General features: G+C 42.6%; 1 protein-coding gene across 1 annotated transcript; it reads right to left on the bottom strand.

Annotated features, from left to right (window-relative positions):
- Window positions 1-12,733: 12,733 nt before the first annotated feature.
- LOC143428969 (uncharacterized) lies at window positions 12,734-26,468 on the bottom strand. The gene is made up of 3 exons (XM_076904270.1): window positions 26,387-26,468; window positions 26,074-26,248; window positions 12,734-12,853 (listed from the first exon to the last, which is right to left on the bottom strand). Exons 1-3 carry the CDS (start codon window positions 26,466-26,468, stop codon window positions 12,784-12,786), a joined length of 327 nt encoding a protein of 108 aa, XP_076760385.1. The 3' UTR covers window positions 12,734-12,783.
- Between the last annotated feature and the right edge of the window lie 214 nt (window positions 26,469-26,682).

Below are 26,682 nucleotides of genomic sequence, written 5' to 3'. Positions count from 1 at the left end.
CTGCTCTTACGAAAAAACAACTAAGTTGGTTCTTTCCGATTTTCTTTGTTTCGCGACAAAAGTTTCACTTGCTACGAGATAGTAAGAATTACTTTTTGTACTTTTCACAAATAAACCTACCTCTGTGTTATTCGCCGATTTCATTCAAACGTGGTACACTTGTAGAGAGTAGTTGATAATATCGGTCAACATTTAGGCAGTGAAATCGATTCTCAAAGTTGAGCACTAAGGAATCTTTACTGTTTGGACACACGTCGTACATTATGGTGAAGTATTTTACGCCGTTGTTGTTGTTGTCGTTGTCGTTATTATTATTATTAATCTAGCATAGTAAGCTTATACTGATTATTATAGTTTCTAGTACCACGTATTAAGTACATATTATGTTTACGCTGTTTTTAGTTGTATTACAGTATACTTAGTTGTTCAATGAATGCAAATACGATTGGTATTATAAGTATATCACGTTTATACCATAGTAAAATACAGTTTAATTGTAATTTACTCAAATGAATAAATTAATTTAAATGCAATGCAACGAGTATTGGAATTCGTAAAAATAACCTAATTAAATTAGTTCGAATTTTGAATCTTGGTATCCCGATTACAATAATTTCGAGAATTCCTGGAAGTGATTGGCACATTGCGGATAACCGTCTCGCCTATCATGTTCTCCTGATAGGAGGTATCCGAAAAGAGCTGTGGGAATTTATATATTTCAGAAATTGGCACCTCGATTGAAAAATCCCGCTAATTAGATTCTGTATCAGGAGAACACTATCGTATGGGAGGTATTCTTATTTTGCCATTTCTTGGGAAATGACCTAACTTCCAGGAATTTTCGTAATTCGTGAAATCGAGGCGCCAATATAAAAATTTCGAACTAATTTAAATTGGGTTCAGGGCTATCTTTTACGAGTTTTCTCTCGTTCAACGATTGGAATTGATCATTCTACAAGTGCATTGCATTTAAATTAATTTATTGTAATAAACTTATAATAGCAATGGTTTTACCAATATAGTTACTACATGGTACTAGAAACTATAATAATCAGTTTAAGATTACTACTATGCCAAATTAATAACAATAATGGTATAAAATATTTCACCATAGTGTATGTACGTGTGTTCAAACAGTAATGATTCCTTATTTACCCTCAACTTTGGGGATCGATTTCACCCCTTGTATGTTGACCATTGCAGATAAAAAAAATACGTGTCTGATATATTCAGCTACTCTGCTGAGTATAAACGAGTATAAAGGTATGTTTACTTGTCAAAGGTACAAATTGTTTGAAAGATTCCAATTGAACTGTAAATCGACAGGGGTAGAAAATCTACGCATTGTAGGAAGATCTACAACATTGTAACTCCATGGCTGGAACGTTAAACATACAGCGATAAATTGTTGCCCGATAACGATCGGTAAATGTATTGCCTGCGCTATGTTGGATGTAATTGACTTGTGCTAGAATTATTAATGCCTTTCTGGAATTTACGTATTACGTATGGCTATTTGAATTAACCGAAGCTGGAAATGATAGTTCAATATACCGAGAATCGAAAGATTAGAACCACGTACTTTCGTAACGCTTCCCTCGAAACAACTTTTTGTCAAACGCTCCTTGCAAACGGCGATGAAAACTAGCGTTTTCCGTTTTACTTATGTGGAAACCGCGAGCAAAAGGCAAAATAGACCAATAAAAGAAATCGCTGGGGCGGTTTTAGAGCAGATCTACTGCTTGACCATAAACGAATCGAGTTCTCTTAGGAATTCGGTGAGTTACGGTTCTGCCAGAGTCCCTAGAAAGTCATGAAATTTCGTGGAACGTCGATAAAAAAGATTTCATTTCCCTCTTAAGGTTTGCCAACCTTAACGAAGGAATCGCGGCGCTCGGGACGATCTCTCGCTGTTTTAGTGATTTTTATTTCTCGGAACGTTGTACTTTATGGCTGAGCCAAGAGGCTCCGCGAAATCATTCCCGACATACCCAAATGACAAATTAGTATCGCAACCCCGAATCCGAGATTCGCTTAAGTTCATTCAACTTGTCAGTGCAAACAGATTTGTTCCTAACCGTAACGCCTCCACTCCTCCCTCTCCTTTTCACTCTATTTCACGAGTTTCAGTAGTTCGGTCAACAGAAACTTCTTTCAGACACGTGTACCACCGCATTATATCGTTTTTAATTGTCCGTCGCGGAATGAAACCGAAAATAAACTTTTTTTCCATCTCAATGAAATTCCTAGTGCATACCAATGCATAAAGATTGCATTATACAACATTAGAGTCGCACAATCGTGCCTACTTTTAATCGGTCACGCGCATCATTTTATCTCGTTTCTCAACTATGTTTCACTGGTTCATGAATACTCTGCGTAGCCGCGCACACATGCATCAACACTTTTTGCTCCTTGCCACTGAGGCAAAGGAGGTAATTATAGTTAATTTATTGTTTGCATGCCTTCAATCACACCGACAAACAAATTAACAACGACCACCGCGCAAAACCTAATTGACGTTGTTTACAATGTCGCGTGTAAACCGAAGTAATTGAACCTGTTCCGTAACAGACCCGAACTTCTGAATATTGCTTTCACCTTAATACCTCACGATAATTGTCAACACAGAATCAACACAATTAAAGAATTGTTAAACGATCATTGAATTGCATCACGAGAGATGCAAACTTTCAAATCTCTTTATACAAAGGAGTTATATTGTTTCAAATTAGAAAAAGCTTCATTCGTTACTCTCTTTACTAAATTCCGTGAAAAATTGACAAAATCGAACCGTTCGCTTAAAAAGTGTAACGACGAATACAAATGTGGATATCTTCAAAAATTTTATCTAAGCATCGATTAAATCACGGTTATTCAAATTGTGTTCCGCGAACGATTACTTTTTTGTTCACACGAAAAATTCTGAAAGCTAGATAGGGAACAATATAGGAAACAATAGGGGGGTTTCTCTCATAGGTAGAGACATAAAAATTGAACTAAATTCACATTTGCTTTATCCGTAATATATCTATGTTATTGCTTATTCTAACTAAAAACGTAAATCTAGTGTTTCTAAAAGATTTTCGAACGTCACGAAGTGGTGCGTATCATAGAATGGACACGATGCAGATTTGAGGTTAGGTATAGCGCGACGTGTACACGTATATACGATTCCGTCAAAGCGATACGTCTCCACTCGCAGCCAGGCGCGTCTGCTTTTTTTCTCAGAATCGTTTCTCATCGTTTCCTTCGGTCCTTACAGGCCTGTGCCTCCTTCCTCTCGCTGTTTCATCCTATCGTAAGAATACCGTGGCGCGAGGAGGAGAACGCCAAAATGAATACGAGGGACTGGTCTAATTGTAGGAGCGCGCTGAAGGTACATTCGTACAAAGCGGCGCCGCTTCATCTTCTACACAGTTTTACACCCTCAGACGCCTGCGCCACCCATAAAAGAAAGAGCGCGATACTTGCGTCCGTAACCGCACACATACAACCCTGTCACGATTACACACTTCCCAATGCTCTTACATCGGTCTTAGACGCCTCATTATTCTTTCCACGCATTTTCGTTTCAATTCGCCGAGGAATCGATAATCACAATTTCGAGAGAATTTTCGTCTTTCTTCTTCTTCATCCTTGGCGCACGATATTGAAAATATCGAACGTACGAACTGTGCTTTCGAAACGGACATACGACAAGCTAAAAATTGATCTCTCAAAAGTAAAGAAATTCCACAAAATACGCTTTCAATATGTTCCAGCTTGTAACACGCGGTGTATCCATGCGACGATTTTTCCTGATTATCTTTTGTTCTTTCAATGCAGTAATGCTTTCTTTGTAAATGAAATATATAACGAAAAAACAGACATCTCGGATTACATATTATTTTTCACGTTATGATTCGCTATACGTTAAAATGTTCGATATGCTCCATATCGAAAAACGTATCGCGTTAACGTATCGGTTATTAAGCGTGGGGATAAACGTATTATCGTAGTGAAAGCGAGAACTCCTTAATTCTTCTGATGCATTACTTCTGAAGTAAAATAAAATGAAACGGGAGTGTTATGCATCGTGTATCATCGACAGAAGCGCTATCTGTAGAGCTCTGTACGTTGACCTTGAGATCGTCACGCGTTATTGTCTCCGTAGGGTACCATTTTCATTGGTTTCGTTACCATTCGTCGTACAAAAACATTGTTCCGTTCCCATTCGAATTACTCGGCACGTTAAAATAGCTACGAAGTTTTCGTCGCATCTTAACTACTCACTGTCATCGCTCTTGCGCTTCGCGATTATTAAATGCGTCAAAATTGATTGCTTCCAGCTATCCATGTTAAAATTGTAAAATACCGTGGCTAATGTTGTACAAATAAAATAGAGAGAAACTAAGAATTATTAATAAAAGCTATTCCGTAATGTGAAGGAAAATAAGAAAGCAAGTTGAGATAATATTTAAAGAATAGCGTCTAGACTTTTATGAAAGAGGAATGTTAGTTTGGGCAGTGATTGCCTAAACCAACTACTACTTGTGTATAAGATCCTGCGTAACACATTACTCTGGTCTATTGTATGCTCATGAGTGTAAGCTCGTTCAAGAGGTACTCAATCAAAGCTTAGCAATGCGGTTCAACGTGCAAATACTACTTGTACTTGAGCCCTGATGGATTCGCACGTGTTACTTACTACACGCTACAAACATTTGCATTTATTCCGCTTACAATAATTAGTTTGTCGACTCGTCCAATGCAATATTATTTGTAGCATTTTTGGAATCACGAAAGCCTGAGTCTTTGAACTTATCGTCATAATGTTCCAGTTTCAATAGAAAGTTAAAATACAGTCGGCTGATAATCGTTTCTGGAATATTAATTTTAAAATGGAAATTACTAACGAAATTATATTTTTTGCACGACGTCATGGATTTATGAAAATTAAAGAAGTTTAACCGTTATAAAATTTGATGTTTCATTCATACGGGCGGCCTTCACGCTGAGAAAGTGTCGCCATCTGGCAAATCGTATTTCACCCGTGAAACGTTTACCCCGATAGTTCTCGACGTAAGTGATATGTGCGCACGGCATTGTGTACGATTGGTTGGAACGGAAAATACATAAGCCGGGTTCAAAGTTAATCTCGAGTTAGAAATCCCGATGGTACGGTGTCCCTGTCAAAAAATAGATCAACGCCCGTATTTCAAACTTTGCTTTATGTGCTTGGTACTTCGCTCTTAAATCTTGTAACTGATCCAATCCACGGCTAGAAATCACTGAGAGAACTCGTAAATTCAAACGAGAAAAGAATACATGTACACGCGCGGGGAGCAGTGCGAAAAACTCGGTCGCTGGTCGTATTTATAGTTCACCTCGTACTACTTGTCCGCACAGTTTCGGACTACTCTACTAGTCAGTCAAGCTTACCGTTTTCTCAATCGCGTATTACATGCAATTAACTTAACCCTTCGCAGCCCCGTATCGATACCGACTCAACATTTCATCAAATAAACGTTTAATATACACAATAATGAGTTCTCGTTAATCAAACATTCTTTTTTTATTTATCGAAATCTTTTTTATCCCTAAAATTACCTCAAAATGTAATTATTAAATAGATTTACTGAAAATTGACTGAATTGGACTTGCTAGAGAACCCTTTATAAATCGTAAAAAATTGCTTGTTGCACGGTAGCATAACCCGTAGCCCAATATAAACTTCAATAACTCGAACTGTGTTACGCTAGATTTGCTTCTGCCTCGAGTTATGTGAACGCGCAAATGCACACATGCATAACTCTACGCAGCTGTTTTTTTTTATTTTTTTTAACACGAGACATAGCGCCCAAAGCGAGCCCGTACGAATACGAACTTTATACACGCAAGATGCGCTATCCTGCACGTAGAATGCTTCCATAGGTTGATAGTATCGGCTGCGAGGAGATAATATCGACGCGCGATTCATAACTTCGCTTCTCTGCAAATTATGCGATGAAACGTCAGCCCGTCGCCGCGGGCAGCAATTTGGTAACTTTTTAAACGAAGGAAGGGTGGGAAGGAGTGAAGATCGAGAACGATACTGGTATCGAACTATCAGCAGCAAGATTTATCGACGATACGTGGAAATCAAACTTCCTCCGAAGATAGTGACTTAATTTTTCAAACTTGCCAACGTATCGATCAATGGTAGTCGAATAAAGCGTTAAGAAAGACGGAGAGAAAGAGAGAGTCTCGCGCTTATGTTACAAATAAAAATAAATAAAATTTAACATTTTATGAGAATATTTAGAATCCATATCAAGTAATAGGTATCATGTTAATGGAATTCCTTGTAGAATATAATTAAATGCGAAGCATTCGAAGGATTTTTAAGCCTGGCTAGAATACGCGCCACATAAGGATCTGAAAGGAAGTGGGGCCTTGGAGGTAAAATTGGATTCTTGGCTATAATTACGTAGCGATTAGCCATGGTGCAGAGGAATCATAGAAAGGAAACGAGGAGGAAAGAACAGGATACATGACAAAGAGCGCGAGGATCTCGCAGTAGAAAGGGTGTCAGAAAAGTACGATAAAATATTCTTTCTACGATTTCTCACGATTAATATATTCTCAGACTGGATTATAACAGGTCACCATATCGCTTGGCCTATTTACGCGTTACACGCGTTTCCTCCGAAAAACGATAAATGGATAACGCGCTTGCATAGTAGAGCAAACAATTGATGTCATAAGTGTATTTTAACCAACGTGTGCCATGTGGGAAGGAAGGAGGAAAAAGGGGAAATTAGTTTTACTGATTTCGCGTTTCTACTTTCCATCGAGACTTAATTTGCTCGAATTCGTATTTAAACTTCCCGCGATATCGTTAGATCGGAGAGTAGACTCGTTACTCCTTTTGTACCTCGTGCGTTCCAACATGAGACATCTCGCGCGAAATACCTTCGATCGTTATCTATTCGCTATACAAGCGCCCAACACAACGAGGTTTAACCACGTTCGCGATTTGCTGAAGGAACTGGAAAAAATGTCTAACCTATAACCGTTGCGGAGCAAAATTGATTAGAGGTTATGTACTGACACTATGTTTGAGCAACACGTGACACACGAATGTTACTTACCACGTGACGTTAAAAGAGTGCTAATCTCTGGCTAATTGGTTTGAATCGAGGCTAATGCGCACCACTATGCGATTTTATGCGTTATTTATCCATTTTTGGCGAAATCTGAGATCACGCACGAGTACATTTTTTCCCGTTCACGGCAAATTGTGAATTACACGGTAAAAGGTACCGTTTTGTCATGAGGCGGTGAACCGCAGGATAACGCAGCGTCTTCTTTTTTGTCGATCACCGATAAACTGCAAATCACGCGACGATGTTTCCCTCGTTTAAAAGCGAGTTACTTAATATCGAGAACTCGCTCAACCTGTGAATCTCCCCGATATTCGATATCACCACGTAGTCGTTAGGACAATAGGAATAGGAATTGTTCTTCGTATCTCGTTTCAAGTTTATTACAGACTAGCAGTCTCTCCCGCAAATATTTTCCAACCCAAGTAAATTAAAGAAATCCAATCGTATATAAACATTTGTTGGTAACTGAATATTATTGGAATCGTATCTCCACGGGCAATCAAAATTTGCAATCGTATCTCCCCGTGGTAATCAATGATAGACTAGAAACTAGAATCGTTTACACGACCAGTGCTTCAATCACGAACTTGATAATTCATAGACACGTTACTACACGAAGCAAAATTCATCGGGATTCTCAGTTCACAACTTCGATCGGAATCTTTATATTCGCAGTGGAAAAAAAACGCGATATTTCCAACGAAGAGAAACAAAAACGAAAACAGTCCAGTGAAAAATGCTAATCGTTATAAAAATTGAAACAAGACAAAAAGTAGCGGTGCCTGAAAAATGTTTGATTCACGAGGAAGGAAAAAGAGTGTTGGGGACAAGTTTGCTAACCGCTGTCGTGAATTTAAACGTTTCCAACACTTTCCCACTATTCAGCTAGAGCGTGGTCCGCCGCGTTTCAATTTAAACGAATGTGAAAAACATTTCTCCTCGGTAGCCGTTTTTTTCCTTGTTCTGTCCAAACACTACGTCTCTCGCTTCACCGAGTTTTCCACCTCGGCTGGTCAGCTCGCAAATGTGTGCAAAAAAACTGTTGGAAATGAGACACCGACGGCGCTATTTTCCCGATTGCCGGCTATTGCCCCGCGTGGTTATTTCAATTTTCTACGTCTCGGTACGGGGAGCTTCCAAAATAATTAACGTGGCATTAACGGCATCTAATTGAAAAATTATTATTTTGATTATACAACATGGGTAAACATGTAAAAACTAAACGTCAAACTACTCGGCTCGCTCGCGTTCACAGTTTCCAATTAATTTCCCCCGTTCGGTCACGTTACTCTTTATGGCGCTCATAAAACGGAGAAAAAAAAGAGAACAGTATCAATCATTCCGTTTCGTCGCCATTCTCTACTTCGTACATTTTTTCTTCTGCAGTAAGCCAGCGGTGCACTTCCCTTTTCATCCATCTATCCGCTCGTTTTTCTCTCCTGCTTCTCTCGTCACGAGAGAGAACGTCCTCCCCCCTGCCTCGTCCAACGGTCCGAATCAAACGAAAGAAGGCACTCGGAGGCCCAGCCAGTCATTATCTAAAACGTTCTCGAGGTAAGCTATTAAATGCCATCGGTATCTTTCTCGGTGGCCCGCTTGTCGTGTTTGTCGTTCTCCTCTTCTTTATGCCGACGGGCTGCTCAGCGCCTTCCAAGATCGTGGCCTAGACATGGGTGGCCTTTTCCTTTCCTTCCCTTGCTGGTATTATAAAGAACAGCTAGGGGGGATCGAGCAGGGGACAAAAAGAGAACGAACGTGCTGGCAACAGAAAGAGAGCCACAGATAAGTAGAACCGGGCTCTCTCCTCTTCCATCCCGTTTCTTTCTAACCCACTGTCCCTGTCCCGCGCTGTACCAAGAACTGACATTCCAGTCGCCTATTTCGAGAATGACTGGACCCGTTTTGTGTCGCGATATGTACCTGTGTATATTCTCTATCTTTCTCTCTCTCTCTCTCTCTCTCTCTCTCTCTGTTCATTGGAATTACGCCAGTTTCGCCGGCGGCAGAAACTCGCCCGATATACTCGTCTCCCTCCATCCAGTAGGAACTACGCGTACGTCCTCCCCACCGCGCCATATTTCCTTGCCTTCTTTCTCGCTCCTTGCACCGACGTTTTCGTTCGATACTGGGGCGCGTGCGATTGTACAGCCACACACATCGAACGGATGGTGTGTGCGTCCTCTATCTGATCCCCACCGTCCTATTCCCAACCCCCATTTCGTTTGCCTTCCTGCGCTGCTCTTCTAGTAATAATTATTATTACGAATAGCTTGGTTTCCTTTGCGGCGCGCAAGAAATTATTCGCCAGGAGTAGACACCCTTCGAATAGAATAGAGGAGTCTGGTTTCAGCGCCCTCTACGTTTTCTCTTTTCAATGGATTCCTTATTTTAATCAGTGATACAATAGAAGAGTAGAATTGGGTTATATAAATCGTCTGTATAGACGTTTACAGGTCGATTTGTAATCAGTTTCGAGCATGATGAAGTACGCTCTTGGGAAACGAAGAAGAGCTTAGTCTAGGCACGCGAGTTATAGGTTACACCTAGTCCCGTCGAGATCAAACAAGTTTCGACTAGTGACTTTGTAGAACGTTAAACCCGTGGATAACCAACAATATCGAATAATACCTATGACAACTTGTAACGGAGACAAGAGTAAGTGTTACATTCTCCTGGTACAATCTTTGACAACAGTGAAATCAATTAGCTATGCGAACTCGAAATCGGTTAACACGTTCCCTGCCAGACCGTTTTTTGAAGACTTCCCGTTCAAGCCGCGTGGGGCGTATGCGCCCCACGCTTTACATTTGTATTATTTTGTTTCTGGCGTATGCCTTGCAATAATTAAAATAGTGCAAAAATCATAATTATCAAGGAAAGGTTGTATAGTTTAACATGCATAACACAACAAACCAATAAATTTATTTTTCTAGGTATTAGATTAACAAATAACTGGCTGAACATTATTATGCCAAGCGAGTGGCATCCTGACATATAATTTTTTTTATCATGCCTATATCAATTTAAAATATAACATTTTGGTTAAATTCAAGTTTGTATTTTGCAATTACAAAGGGATGTTACGATGAACTTTGTTAAAACATGGCAAACATAAGTGTGGTTTATCCACGTAACTATCGCAGAATGTTACAACTTTTTAGTATTGTAACTTTTAAGTATTGTATCAACGACACGCGAATAAATGACTGATCGGAATAAGAGAAATGCGGTAAAAACAAGTCACAGTAAAGAAAAATTGCCCATCACGCCGCGTGGGGCGTATACGCCCCACGATTAAATGAGGGCATCAGCAATAGTATTAAGATGTCCATAATTGACTCTATAATGAATTTTTAAAAAATTCTTCGTTTTACAATGATAATACCAAATGGCTTGAACGGAAAGTTCAGCGTGGGGCGTATACGCCCCACGCGGCAGGGAACGTTTTAAGTAAAACCCCAATAAACGATAAGGAATAGAATATTTGCAAGTTGTAACCTACACGGTACCGTTCAATTTGTACTAGAACAGTTTTCCTTTCTACGAACAACAAAGCAAGCGAGTTTCAGGAGGGAACAGTTATCACTTTGTACGCTCTTTCCTTGTTCCAATCCCCGCTTATATTCTTTATGCCCCATCTTTCTCGGACTCTACGGGCCACGTCTGTTTCTCCACTTTTGTGTGCATGCATGTATGTATATAAGCGTGCTACGCGAGCGTGTGCGTCCTGCTGTAAAGCTTCGGGTTCAGCAGCACAAGCGAGCACAAGCAGCAATGGGCGGCTATTCAAAAGTGTATTGCAAAAATTCCGCCGATAGAGGGTGAACTACCTCTCACCGCCCACCCCACCTACCCCTCTCTCTCTCTCTCTCTCTCTCTCTCGATGCATAGGCAAATCGCGTTCGGTGAAGTGACTCGAAAGCGTAATTTCAACGGGCAAGCTGACAGAGAGAAGAAAGGGCGAGAGGAGAGAGTGGCAGGCCTGAAATCAACCGGAATAGTCGACTCTGATATTCACCCACCCCTGGAATCCCTCTCCTTCCCCCGATCGGTCTCTGTTTCACACGCCACGCGACTTTTCTCGACTTCCCTAACACTGTGTCGTTATTGGCTGCCTACCTTGCCCCGTGGCCCCGGCAATGTTCGCTATCCCACCCTCACGCTCAAACTATACGACGTGTCCCTTGTCCTTTCGATAAATTTGTTCTCTGATACACCTGCGGCTTGCGCGGAGTAATAACGCGAGTGCTGACTCTCGTTTGTCGCATTTCCCGGGGCACATCGAACAATTGCTTTACATTCATTTGCATCTACCGCTCCCTGCACCCTTTATCCCTCTTCCGTGCCAAAAAAAAAGCGAGAACGAGAGAGATAGTAGCGAACGGACACACAGGCACACACGCGCGCGCAGAAGTAAAGGGAAAGGGCAAGAAGAGCGGAGAGGAGGAGGTTTATGAATAAAGCATTTAATTATATTTTTTTCGAGTGTTCTCCTTTGTGCAGCCAGGCGTAACCCCTTTATCCGCGGGATTCGTTAAGTGGTTTCAGCAGCTGCCCCCACTCGCGACCGCCATCCTAAGCGAAAGCGCTGGAAAAGGTAGGACGAGGGTATGGGGATAGCTATAATTTAGCCTGCACTTGCTTATTTACTACGCCCATTATCGTCGTAACGCAGTTTGCATGCTCTCACGAATTTCAGCGTTTTCGGTTCGGGTTTGATGGTGGAGAAAGTGCAAAGAGGGGGGAGGGGGGGGGGGGGGGGGGGGGAGCAGTGGAAAGAGGGCACGGCAGAAAATAGCGTTTGGGGTGCAAACACAGATTGAGAATTGGCGTAGTTGATTCACTAAGAAGCATTAAGTCTCCAAGAAGCGTGATATAATAGCGAAAAATAAATAACGCTACAACATTTTTCAAGGATTATTGCAGAAGTGAATCTAACTACATATGAAATTTAGCAAAAACTGCAGAAGGTATTTTAGTTAAGTACAAAAAATTGGGACTGTACCGTTTTAATAAATGTTACCAGCTCTCAATTGTCACGGACGAACCTTCAGCCGCATTAAAATTTTCAGGTTAATGGAATACGAACACATTCTAAGAGTGCTTATAAACGAACGATAAACTGAGAAAAATGGATAGAAATTTTTACAGAGAACCAGCAACGACGATGTGTTCAACGGCATTTAATATCCGTCTAAACAATTTACGGGCGCTTGCGAGCCGACGGCTCGCGGTTGCACGCGCGCGCGCACGCGCCCGTTCATGCACGGACTACTGTTAATAATTCCCCAGGAGATGGTGGGTAAGTTTGCCGCGCTAGAGTATTTTACTCCCGTTCATTATTTCACACGAGCCAGCGCAAAAATAGAAGAATTCGTCGAGAATATTTCACTGTCGAATAACGAACAAGCATCTGCATAGAGAGGTTTTCCCTAAGATAGGTTAGGGGTTAACGAGCAACGAAGACACGAGACGCATTGGACCCGCTTGAAAAAGATCAGAACACGGTACGAGCGAAAGAAACGGCGGAACGGGGAAAAAGATACAGCCAGAGAAAGAGAAATGTGTATAACGTTGCATGCATACCTACTTTGTTGTTGTCTTTTCTTTTATGGTTTAAGCTTATTGTGGTCGCCTGACATTCAACTGCAGCCTAACAGGAGGCCGATTTTGTGGAAGGAAGTGAAAGAAGTCGTTGCTCCGAATTATTCCGCGCTTCGGACCTGCAACAAGGTGCATAAAACGAAATTAATACGGTAATAATCGTTTTGAGCACAGCGTAATTAGCTGAGCCGCCTTCCCCCAGGACTGGTTTAATTCTGTAATAATTGTTCTACACGATAACTAATCGTTATAATATTACGCCATCTATGCCGTTTGTACACGATCCCCAGTCCACGCGTTCTACATATTGAATCAGTTTCACGGACCACTCGCCTAACCCAATTCTCTATACGTTTAACTTTCTTTCCGTTCGTTTCTCAAAGCTAGCTTCGCGCCATAATGCAACGCGTAATACGACATAATGAAACGCGCGTCTGTAAATTCATTACCCCTTCCAAGGCATTTTCTCTGTTACCTAGCCGCATTTTAATCCGGAAGACTATCATTTCACCGCTGCTCGTCTCGTGGCGATTCCCAGCGCTAAATATTAAAATCGCGCGCAAACTACATGCAAGAGTTCTCACGCTCGCTCGACAGCACGACCTAGTGGAGCATAAAACGCGAAATAAAGTGCTGCCCCTTCATAAAGGAAGATGTACTTGTCTGTTTACCAACAGACTGTTCCGAGTACAATGAAATAAAAGGTGCGCAGTGAAAGGAAAGTGTAAAGACCGAACGTCGATAAATAACAGCTATTTCTTGCGTACGGGACGTCAAATGATTCTAAATGTCATCCACTCTCTAGAGACTGTTAAATAAATACAATGGTTGGAGGGATCTTGTATTCAGATTTCAAAGTCTCTAACTATGAATTCAAGATTTGTAGTACGATCACGTAGGAAATTGATATAAAATTGTACGTAACACTGGGGAAATGTTGTGATCAATGAAATTAGTGGTAAACAGCACAAGTGTTCAGACAGGGATGAATTATATCCAGCACAGCGCATCCAATTACATTACACCGGGAGTCATTATTGCTCGAGAATCACGACGCATCTCTGGAGAACGGAAGTCTACCCTATTTCCAGGAATTCAGATAATTGTTTCGTCTATTAAACATTTATCTGAAATTCATAAAAGCAACACGAACAAAAATTGAATGTCTACATCCATCGATGCCCGTACAAGTACCAATCTTCTTTAATGATAAGTGTAAATAATATAAATTTTATTTGCCAATTAAAATTTACTTTTTGTAGATTCAAACGGTTCGTCTTTGTAACAATATTTGCAAATTAATCGTAATATCCAGAACTATGTACTAATTAAGTTAATTGGACAAGAGGTGTTCCTCCTATTTCCTGAATGCTCGCCCGTTTAGACCACAGACACGGTCTCTAAACACGAAACATAGACGATAGGAAATGCGTCGATCCTGATTCTACATATAGGAAGGCGTGCCAGCTGCGGTTAATTTCGATCGAGTAACCATCCACGCGGATTCGTCTAATTAAAGCAATCCTGCGCATTAAATATGAGACATCGCACGATACGCGGAATTCGATTCGAGCGCGGAAAAATAGGCCCTCGTCTCGGAATAAAAAGAAAACCATGAACCACCACGGGGTATCGGATCACCAACCCTAGATCAGGCTATAAACCGTTCCGATGAATTCAGCGCGTTCACGAAAGGTCACCGTATTTCTCTGTAATTAAGGCGATTCCAAACCACCGAGAGTGTGCAATTACAGAGCAGTAAAAAGAAAGCTATACGGTAACCGTATAATAACCGTTAACGCCATCAAATTTTAATCACAGAACGAAATTGCTACCCTCGGCCCCGGCTAGGCTGCGCCACGGACCACCATAAACTATCCACTTACTAGACACCCACCGACACGCGCTCCATCTACGAAACCCAACGAAGGAACCTTCCCCCTGCCCCGGTTCGATTTAATCCTCGTCAACAAAACCACACTACGACCTGGAAGCCAGCTTCGAACGCGTCTATCTCGATCGATCGCTGTTTCTGATTAAAATGGTTCGCAGAAGCGAAGGAGAGAACCATTCAGGATTCCGAACGAAACAGCTCACCCGGGGTAACTTATCTCGTCAACGAGATAACGCTCGAATGGATTAAAGCACTAGATATGCCTGACGTGGGATACACCGGGCATATGACGATGTCGACCAAATGGTGAGCAAGAGAGAGAAAGAGGAAGAGAGAAGCCAGGTATCGGGAAGACGAAAACGTTTATCTCGATCCATCGAGATCACATTACATGTTCGCCGCACGAGTTTCGTTGACCCCCCCCCCCCCCCCCCCCCCCACCGCTTATTCTTCTTGCTTCTTTTTCTTGAACACGAACATCACGTGCGTTGCATGCGTATCAGCTTGTTTTCCGCGACCGTACACGACGATGGCGCGCGCGAGTACCTCGGGGTTTGCTCCTCGATTTTGTAAACAGCCAACTCGAGTATGTTTATGATCGATAACTCTTGGAAAGCTCGCTGCGTCGGGCGTGTTGTTCAATATTTAAACGCACTGTTCCAACCTCTTCGCATGATGGTCGAGAGCGCAACCGTGACACGGACCGACATGAATTTCAGATGGGATGAAAGTAAAATCGTTCGACGTCGGTCTTATGATTAAATTAACGTCCGCGTAGTCGAAACGTTTACCCGTTGAGGGCTCATGATAATTTAAACACCATGGCGGAAAACGCCTCCTCGTGAATCTAATGGAAACTTGATGTTTAGAAGAACGCTTCGCTATATTAAAACCCGAAAAGACTAGCCGAAAAAAATATTTCGAATTTATGTATATATCCACGGACACGAAAAAAATCATCCGATACAAACTCGTGCGCTTCGTATAAGGGAGCTACTTACATTTCTTGCAAATGAAAATTTAAAATGGGACTACAATCGTTTTAATGAAACACGCGCGAAATGGTTTAATCGAAACAGACTACGATAACCGGTTTTCTTTATCAGACAGGGATAGTTTGTTTTACAAATACGGAACAAATTTGATCGTTGAACGATCGGCCGATTCGAATGGAGGGAATCATCTCGATCTATTATTTCAGGAAGAACATATTCGGGCCGATTTAACCATTTCCCTTATTGTCCCGTACCGAGGAATGTATTATACGTGGAAATGCTCGCGTCTCGTTTGATTCTGCATGCGGTTATTAGCTACCTTTAACGACAGCCATATATTTATCTCGTATACAACGAACAGAAGACACGGTGAAACTTTCAAACGAACGTCAATCAGAGTGCTAGCGAGTTTCAGTCTCTGCGAGATAAAAGCATTAATTACTTTTGAACTTTAGAAATAATTAGCACGAACGATGTAGTAGTTTGCTCGAACGCATCGCATCGGACAGAGAAGCGAGAAGACAGCAAATTTTCTGGAACTCGTAAACGGAAGTCAAAGTGGAGAAGAAAATTGTGATGAAAATAAAGGCAAACAGTCAGTCATCGAAACTTTAGTCTACGACTTTCTCAAGACGAGTCGTGGCTCGCCTCCACCGAGTAGAAAGAATAAAGACGGCCGCTGCTCGGCAAGCGTCAGTTAGCGCTTCAATTCTATCAGGTAAGCACGGACCAGAGGGTATACCACCATCTCCACGAACTTCTACGAACGAAAGCATATAACAGTAAAAACAGGGCGAAGTTCTCTTTCGTCTCTTTTACCGCCGATGCGAAAGCTTAATCTTGACCGTTCGAACAAATGGCAACTGTATACACGCTAGAGTTTGGAGACTTAAACTGGCGCGGCGTAATAACAACGCGAGATTTCCCGTTGATGCAACCGTAGCCTTGGTTGTTGTTCCACATGCTACGGAGCACACGGAGACGTATCTACTACTGAAAGCACAAGGAGCACGAGTCGTGCGAAACAACAAATCTGTCAATCCGGTTTAGCAAACGCACTTAACCCATTTTCGCTCGGAAATTGCATTGAGAGGTGCGTGTTATTACTATACGAGAGAGGATTTAATAAAAATTGAAAAATCGAATTTCCGCCGCCGGAAAGCGGATTTCTTGCCTTTATCCCAACTCAAATCCTACCTCCTATTCCCGCCTCGTTCCTGCGACCGTACAAATTAAGGTCAATACGAGGGAAATATATCGACGCCCATATCGCTTCTAATATATTATGTCCCGCCTCGTACGGTTCGATCAAATGAAAACACATGAATTTGTTCACAAATTTTCACGTACACATTCACGAAAAAGTGCAAAAGCTTCTCTCCAGCATCGTTCTCGATTAAGTGTCTCGTTACCTTGTGCCAGTCGAAGTGGCGATACGGTTACGATCAAAGGAATCTCTTAGCGCGCCATTGAATTAAAAACGATAACATTTCACCGGTCGCGGATTACCGGATGTATACTTTACTCGGTACAAATATCGCTTATAACTCCGGCATTATACGGTGGGGTTGTTTGCGCATTGGTATATGCGATACGAACGCATATACAAATACATGTATAAATCCCCCTATTTCACAGAGAGTCTGCAATGGAACACTTGAAACGGATTTTCAGGGGAGCGTACGGCGCAGTTAAAACTGCGACGACAGCTTTTAATTGAGGCTAGGGTGCTAACTGAAATATTGGAATTAATCGCGAAGCTTGCGTTGACTAACGAATGGAGAGAGCCATCGAGTTAGATCAGTCGACGAATAATGAAAGAATCGATACAATGCCACCTCCTACTACTCCCTCTCCACCCTCCCTCCATTAGCGTCGATAGGCCGCGTTTTTATTTCTTTTTTTTCTCGTTCATCCTTCAAAGCGGAACATTTTTTGCATAAGATTTTATTACTGAACTATCACTTCAACGAAAACATATCATGTGCTTTATTAGCTCTACGGAGAGGGCACTCGCTCGTCAATCGCTTGTTCGACGTTCGAACGGTTTAACAGGAAATTAAGAAATTCAAAGAAAAAGACAAAATTAAGGAAAATGTAATGAAATACAACTGCCAGCCTTTTACAAGCTAATATGACGCAAACATATTGAAGAATAGTATGTATTGGAATAATTTTAAATTTTGTTTGATCGGTCACTGTTTTCTTCGTACAGATAAAACAGGTAAAAAGAATTGATACGATCGAACCATTTTGCAATCGATGCATTAAATTCCATTTGTCACGCGGAGGATTAAAGAATGTTGGGAGAGATAAAAGATTTTGATATACAATAAACGTAGAAATTGTCAGGAGGTACCGTGAAAGCTCGTCCCGTTCATCCGCCGGTGACAAGTGAACGCACGCGATTTGGCTCTGTCAGCTGAGACCGCGGGATATTCAAATTTTAATCGAATCTGTCTCTGCCGTGGGTTTTCCGTCGATTAAACGTTTTACAAGCGCGACAGAGTCGGGTGAACCCCCGGACGCGAGGAATATTTCATCGGTCCACGATCCTGCACAAAACAGCGCGAGGAAACGAATTACTTTACCAGTCCAGCTGAACTGCCTACGATACATTAATTATAATACGTTAATATGCACGCCATCCAATGTATAAATAAAATCATGAAATCTGTTTAACAGTATTCGCGAATAATTTCGTATTTGTTCCTCGTTTTAATCACTATTTAATAGGGCCACGCTGGGAAGGGTGAAAATATCGCCCCAAAACACGCTGGTGACGTGCTGGAAATTAACAATTAATAACGTGCAATTATTGCCACACTATCGGTTCTCCGTATTCTCATACGTACTAATGAAAAAACAAAAAAAGCAAAAAGAAAGAAGGCGAACGATTGTTCAATCACGGAAAAAAGACATAGAAGAACGTCACTTGGCAAGCGTTTGTCAAATCCGACGATGCGAGCGCCACTTGAGTAGTACCGGTGGTCCCTGCTCGATGCCCATTCTCATTTCATCGAAACGATGGTTATGCCGTAGTAACGAAAGAGCCCTGTTTCGTTTCCTATGCAAACGACCGACACGTACTTTTAGACGTGCCCTAATAATACCTTGCTAGAAGCAATTAAGTGCAAATACAACCGATTGGGACGAACGTGCACACCGGCGGATGCATCGAAGGGGTTAGAGGAGGACGGTGGAGATAGGATGGACACGGAGGAAGTGGTTCAGAGGATAAGAGAGGGAAGGTAGCGTAGCAGAGGAAGGGACGGAGAGGATGGAGCGAGGAAGGCGGATCGGAAATTGCTTCCAGCAAGCTCGCTCACAATAATACCACGCTTCCTTGCCTGTGTACGAGCATGTACGTATAGTTGCGCCAAGAGCCCGATCCTCGACGTGTATACCTGACGTGTCAGGTTGCATTTGTACGACATAAGCACACCAATACCAGAAGGCAGTAAGAACAAAGCCGACGGCAAATGACAGCAGTAATTTTCGCAAACTGTTGTGGGATGCGCGCTGAGGCATTCAAGGTACCGTGCCGTTCCCACTCCACATGATGGTACCTTTCCTACATTCTTCTTTCTTCGCCGCCTTCTTCTCTTGCACCGATGACGTCTATTATTTACAGGTTTCCTTTTTGATACAGCCAAACGAGCGGTCAGAAGTTATCGAACTGAAGAAGTATTAGCTAATGGCTCGTGCAACTTGACTCGCTATTATACACGTTCCACTTCAACTAATGGAATTCAATAACGTTTTGGGTACGGGCAGTAGTTACAAAAAGTTTCTCTCTGTTTCCAGTAGACCAATGAGGAAATATTTATCCGTGAATGCAATTGGTTCTCGCGTCAATTCCTATTTCATGCCAGATCATAGATAGGAGAACGTGTACCTTATTGGTTAATTGCCTACTAGTTCGTTTTCCTCTATCCCACTATTTATTTTCTGAAACCTCTCTTAAAGCTGTAAAATTAATCTTGGTCTTCTGCTTAATCTAGCTTTCTTTCCGTGCCTTGTCTGCTCTTTAAGTTCAACAATGTCATTTTGTTCCCTTTTTCTCGTGGCTCTTATTACCTCATCACTTCGCTTCGCAATTCGTCGCGTGTTCCTCGTTCCCTTTCACTCTCTTATCTGTCGTAGCAACGTCAAACCGCGTACACATGTAGGGTTACCGAGGAGAGCGTGCTGGGCTGTATAGTAGAGCTGGATTTACGCTTCAGAAGAATCGAAATCTGTGGGAAACCAACCGTCCAATTGACCGTCCGACGGTTACACGAGCTCTTGATTCTCCATGGATTTCGGTTCGAGATCAAGGCGCAAAAGCCGCGCAATGAATATTCGCCTACACGGGCAACGGATAAAGGAAAGCCTAGAAAATTTCGCAGTGCGAGGCTCGTGAACGTGCCTTATTCATTCCGCTTCGCCACGATTATTTCCATCCACGGACACAGACATGCTAAATAAAACATGAACAATACAAATTTCTCTAGAGTAGAGTGCGCAAAGGGAAAGCAAACCAACACCTTCTGTTGGCACACGAATCATCTTCGAATAGAAACGCCACCGCGTAAATCAATCTAACCGTGCATTTAAATTAAATTCGAGAAATGCCAGCAATATTAATCACGAAGTCTATGTAAAAAAGTCTATGTTCGGGCATCGTGAAGTTTTTATCCGGCCTTGGACTACAGACTATCATCCATTATTCAAGCGGGCAACTCTTATAGCTTATGCCGCAATAACTAAATAATGCTGCGCATTCTTCCGCGTAAGAGCATCGTTGAGCCACGAAAGCACCGGCCGAGGGTACGTTCTCGCGGCATTAAGTCGTCCGACATCGATGCCAGGCGAGAAGGCCGAAGCTTAGGTTATATCTTGCCCGTGCAGAAGCGCGCGCGTGCACCTGGATTCACTCGCGTGCCATCACGTATCCAATCAGGTTGCTAGCACAATACGCCGCGGCAGGGCATAATGCCCAATTTTACACAAGGCAAGATTGACGGTCGTATACCTTCTTATACAGGCGAGACGAAATCCGCTTAAAAGTTTCAAAACTTGCTTCAGGCCGTGCCGAGGACGGGGTACCAACACACACATACACACACAGAAAGAAAGAGAGAGAGAGAGAGAGAGAACTTACTACCAGTAAAGGAATGGAAGGCACCTTATTTACTTTACGCTATATAGAAAGACAGGTATACATATGTCGGTGTACACGCAGAAGTACGAATCTCTTCCACGGCGGTATGGCTTCATCCATGCGTTAAATTCCTTTAGGGGGGATTCTTTTTCTCTCAGTTCGTCTCTTTCTCCTCTACTGTCTTCTCTGCATTCGCTATCCCTAACTCTTCTACACTCGTATGTTCGCTCGTATACCCGCTTACAAGAACAGACCACTACCGTCATCTCCTCGGGCGAGGTTCCTCTGCCTTCCGAGTCTTCTTTTACTTTCAACGCAACAACTTTGATAGTGGAGCCCAGCTCGGGGTATTTCCGATGTACCGCCCGTACACGGTTCGGGAATAAGGAGGGAGTTTTAATTTCTTCAGGGACTCGTAGTTTGATGTCCGCTCGTGGTTCTGCCACGTGGAAAAACGTAGGAGAAGTTACAGGATAACATAACCGAAGTATCAGGGGCGCAAGGCGCAATCTCAAACCGACCGATGAATTATTTTTAGAGGTTAGAATCTGTACTATCGGAACAGATGGTTGCCCGAATACCACCGTGTATCTGTCCAGTTATAATGACAAATGCCTCTTGTAGTGCGATTATTGTGCCAACTTGGAAAAGTAGATGGCGCTGTATCGCAGGAAAAATGGCATTTCGAATCGCCTTACATATATCTTGTCACGTTTTACGGCACTTTTCGTGAACTTAGAACGAAAATGTACGCCCTTCCTTCATATTGGTAACAAAGTGGCTGGTCATTGATATTCGAGCTGTACTAACAGTGCGCGCTCTATAATTAAAAACTAATCAACGATGAAATGAGATTGCAAGAGATACGATCTATAAGTGGTCGTTCGCAAGGCTGTCCAAGTGATCCAAGGATAAGGCATTAAGACACGCGGTAAATGAGTCAATAGGGTACTACTTGATTAAACCTTTCAGGAGGACGCTTAAGTCGCGTGTAGAGCGACAAGCACCTGGCTTCGTACGAACGAACGCGTGATGCCGATTCATCATTCTTCGCAATTTTGCTTTTTTTCTAACAATTAATTCGTAAAAGTAAAATACACTAGCTGCCAGCGATACTTTCGACGACGCGTTAGAATTCCGTCGTCAAAGTGGTCTGAATTTTTCCCGTGACCCATTAAATCATCTGACAGCCGATGCAACAAACACGAAACGATTGCGCTTTTTAATTCTTCCCCGGCTGTATAGAATAGGCTGTGTGAATTTTATCAGCGCCACTTGTATACGCAGATATTTATCGAGTACGAGAATTTGGTTTGTCGTATGGTAATGTCATACAGTGTAACATTCAAGTTAATACCACATGCGAAGATCCATAATTTCCATATTAATAGGAGACATCCATATTACGCGTGCAGGATGATGGTTGCCCGACTTTTTGATCTTTAACTAAACGCCCGCCAAACAACAACAACCAGTAACAAAATCCGACTAATTTTTCATTCAATTTTTTCGCGCGCATGCACATGTCGGCGAAACGTAACGAAAGTTAATCTCTAGCGGCGGATCAAACATTATTTGATCTATGCTTCCGATTAACCGTTCCGATTTAATTCTCCGATTTCAACGAGTACAAAGTGTTCGACAAACAGACCCGTCTCGCGAATAATCACGCTCGCGGCCGACCCTCGTCCGAACAAGGCCTTCAACGCAATTTAATTAAAAACTTGTATTTTTCCGACAGGATTATTCTTGCGCTCTTTGTTGCCATTCCAAAGACTGTTCCTTTGGCGGAGCGCGTATTCAGTAGTTCGGGCCGCGCAAAAATAAAAGAGCAAGACAAGGCTTTTCTCCGCGAAGACACGTTCCGAGCTTCTATGCTAGCTTCGCCGAAGTTCAAATTAAAAACGAGAACGAAAAGGAAAAAAGGAGGAACAAAGTCCAAGAAACAAAAGGGGGGAAAAATGGGACGGCGAGAAGTTGGTTTTATGTGCGCACGCGTAAGTATGAATCTTTCATGTAATTTTCCACTGCATGTATAAGCAACGAGCTATGATAGCTGCCTCGTTCAAGAAATTCGAATCAAAAGTTAATGCTGTGAAATATTTAACTGGAGATACGATTGTGTTCCGTGAAACATTGGCGTTCCGCAAACGATCACTCTCTTGTTCGTACGAAAAATTCTGAAACCGGCGTGGAGAACAACGAAAGGTTCCTTTTATAGGTACGACGTAACGAAAAATTGAAATAAATTTTTATTTTGCTTGTCTAATGTATCCAGTCTGTATTATCATTTATTATAACTAATAAGCTCAAATTTACTCTAAGGTTCGTTAAAAATGACTCTCGCTAAGAAGTGACAAAATGCGATATTCTAAAAAATATTCGTATCATCTTATTTAATAGCCGTTATCCGCGCATCAATTTGTGAAAATTTGGCCGGTCGATAATGCGTCAAAAGTGTTTCGCGATGAGAACATTTTGGGAAACACTGGTGTAACATGTTCACCTTGTAGCTCAGTGTTTTAGAACCCTTTGACTATATTTCTTTTCAAACTGATTCTTAGTACTTATTTCTCTGTTCTTTCATCTTAAATGGGAATAAAAACTCGGTAACAATAAAAATAATAATTTCAAGCGGGCATACTGCATGTCCAATTCCCACGTCGACGAGAAGCCAACCAGAAGACACACACGGACAAACCCAGTAATTACGCTAGAAAATAGCCACGTATGTGTGCAGGCTCGTAGGGTTGCGCATGCGCACTGCCGAGCAGATATACCGCGATTCCATTTACGGCGGAACGCGACTCGTTAGCGCGCGCACGTTGGAACCGTGCACGGATGATAATTAGCCGGCCCGTACAAAGCTGGGGCGCTACGTCGCCTGAATCTCTCGATGCGTTCTTGTAATAAGGCGTACTCAGGGGCGGGGGTTAGCAGGAGGATTGGGTGAGAGAGCTGGAGGTACCCCTTCCGTGTCGAGGTCGTCGGTCCATTCTTCTTCCAGCGTGGAAATCGGAACGGTGTTTTGGGGGACTTCGAATTCATTTGTCGCTGGGGCAACTTGTTAACCCTTTTTCGCTCTGACATAGTTTCTTTAGGAACTAACCCACCGTTAACATCCGTTTAGTAACGTTTCCAACGCTACGTAACGGAAAGGATCGCGCGATGTGTGACACGCGGCGCAATACGCGTCAGGTTACATCGAAATCACGTTTGACAAAACAGCTGCTTGTTATGCAGCATGAAAAAGTATGGCAGAAATTGAAATTCCGTTTCGTTAAATATAAAGAGAGACTTTTAATTTAACCTTCGTTATACGTGTAATTTAACTTAATTTAATTAACTTAATTAAATTAACTTAACACCACGGTTCTACGTCGCTAATGATAAAAAATAATAAAGTTAAAACGATATCTATCAAAAAAATAGATGTTTAAATTTGAGATGAAACTATTTAACGAACGCATGATTTCCAACTTCGATGGTATCAAAGTAACCGTGTACGCAGTTTTCCACTCGGTGAAGAATTAATTACAATTCTCGGCAACGTAAGTTAGCACCGGTTACTCGAATAATTAACAGAGACACGGGAAATAAGCTTGTTAAAAAGAACCGAGACACCGGTCGCCACTAGCGAACACTGTTGCGTTTAGTCCGGTGGGAAAAAGCGACCATCGTATAATCCGCCGGGGACACGTAAAGAGTCGGACAGCGGGTCGAAATTAATTTGTCCGTTCGCCGTATCAATTTTCGAGTATCATCGCTGCGATCCAAGCGGCAATATCAATTGCGCTCCTCTTCTCGGACAATACGGCCAGCGATATAAAGAGAGGAAACCGGGCCTTTTAATTAGCACGGAAACAGAGGTAGTCGCGAGCAATAACGGAAAAATAAATGCACACCGTATATAAACGCGTATATAAACGTACTTTTTTACAATTCGGCCACAGTGGTATATCGGCTGGTATAAAAGTGAGCCACCTTCCCCACCTCTTCCTCTTTGTCGCTACTTAAAAGAGACGCTGGTAAATATCGAGGAAGCGTTTCGCGAGGTAAAATCATAAGGTTTGCGAACGCTCGCCAGCGCGTCCAGCGAACTATCGTGCTACTATTAGAAACAAGCTACCTGCGGGCGATAGGCCAATGTACGCATCTGAACGGGCAGGTGAATATCGATGAGAATCGTGAAACGTGCGGGTGAAGCTAGACGTTATTCGGTGCCATCCATTGATAGACGAAGATGCCGATAGATGGTGAACAGCGATCGAAGAGACAAGGAAGCGTGCGAGACCGTACCGAGGTATACACGAAAGACAGAAAGGGGTGTACAGAGAATCATCCAGGTGTGAGAGAGAACACGAGAAAGACGGTAAAATGTAGATAGGTAGAGAAGGTGAACAGAGGATCCCGATTATTCAGTATCGACGAGATTTGCAACCGACGTTCTCTTTCTTTTCCCGCTCATTATATTGCGCCGTTTTAACCGCCGCAGACCTCGTTCTTCTCTCCGTCCGCGCACAGGCTTCGAATCTTCCGTGTGTGCGAGAAGAGAGAGAAAGAGAGAGAGAAAGAGAGAGAGAGAGAGAGAGAGAGAGAGAGAAAGAGAGAGAGAGAGAGAGAGAGAGAGAGAGAGAGAGAGAGAGCGAACGAAGATGGACAGGGAAGGCGCATCGCCGTGTCACGACTAGTACGCATCACCGTCGCCGCCGCCCCCACCAATTAACCGTCCTTCTCCTTCCAAGTCGCGAAGTCGCTGAAAGCACAAGATGCGCCTCGGGTACAGAGAGAGAGCAGAGTCAGATTGCACGGTCTGCGAACGTGCGCTGAGATTCGCGGAGACTCGAGACAAATCCGTGTAATTGGTATTAAACAAAGGGGAAGCAAAGGATGATGTGCGAGTAGGGTGGAACGATAAGGGTACAAAAGAGACGGAGCGCGGTATGAAAAAGGGACGAAACGGTCGTTAGGTTTTGTACAAATGTCAGCGCCACGTAAAGTGGCTAGATATTTCAAAGACGCGGGATGAATATTATTCTGTTCGGTCCGCAAAATCGAGGCGAGCCAACAAAATCCTAACGAAATCACGGGCAAGTTAATTTCTCTTCGTTAAAGGGGACGATCCCCTCCTTCTTCCGTCGTAAGCTGGTCGAGTATCCAAGATATTGATGATTATTATAACGATCCTCTCCACTTCACGGATTCGAGGTTCAATTGCCCTTTTTTGTCATTAATTATCGTTTCACGGTGGCGTCCGCGAGAGAGCGCTGTGAAAAGCACTCGAAACGCGCACAAGGAATTCACCCGGCTGCAAGCACCGGAACAAAGTTAGCCTCGCCCTCTGATCGTTTCTTTGCCGTTTTCGAATCACTCGATAGGCAATTGTTTCGACAAACTTGGGGTGGAACGGTTTTTTCTCTGCAAAACTTCCCTTCGCTCTTCCCGTTCCCGTAGACGGCCACTCCTCCTGGTTGAATCCCTTTATGTAAATGCAACAAGGAACTTTCTTTTTTCTTTTTTTTATTTATTTTTTGAACCGTATTTACGCCCTTTATATATTTCACATTCCGCAAACGTTTTTGAAGCGAACTTGGCAATCGCGTTTTGGTACACACACGTATAGGGGGCCAATGAATCGATGTCGAATATGACACAGAAAAATGAACCACACTTTTTCTGAGGCTCGTGTCGTTGTTCATTCCCCTTTTCATTGGCGCCAACCACCATCAGATGTCTCCGCGACCAATAACAACCGTTGCATCGGTAGCTGCTGCCCGTGGGTTATTCTCTCGGCTATTATCCCGCGTATATTGCACGGTTAAAAAGTTTGAACTTCGCTTTGTAACGAGCGTAAGATCTCGGTTAACGAGGAATGATTTACCGCGTTCTTCGCCATATGGCAACCACCAACAC

This window comes from Xylocopa sonorina, chromosome 11 (assembly GCF_050948175.1).
Source record: "Xylocopa sonorina isolate GNS202 chromosome 11, iyXylSono1_principal, whole genome shotgun sequence".
Taxonomy (NCBI): Eukaryota; Metazoa; Arthropoda; class Insecta; order Hymenoptera; family Apidae; genus Xylocopa; species Xylocopa sonorina.
This window is presented reverse-complemented; position numbering and strand designations above follow the sequence as displayed.

Coding starts and splice junctions, on each gene's coding strand:
- LOC143428969 (XM_076904270.1), bottom strand. CDS start 26,468: ATGAACAACGACACGAGCCTCAGAAAAAGTGTGGTTCATTTTTCTGTG. Junction 26,249..26,386: donor GATTCATTGGCCCCCTATAC/GTGTGTGTACCA, acceptor ATTTACATAAAG/GGATTCAACCAGGAGGAGTG. Junction 12,854..26,073: donor GTTCCGGTGCTTGCAGCCGG/GTGAATTCCTTG, acceptor ACCTTGTTGCAG/GTCCGAAGCGCGGAATAATT.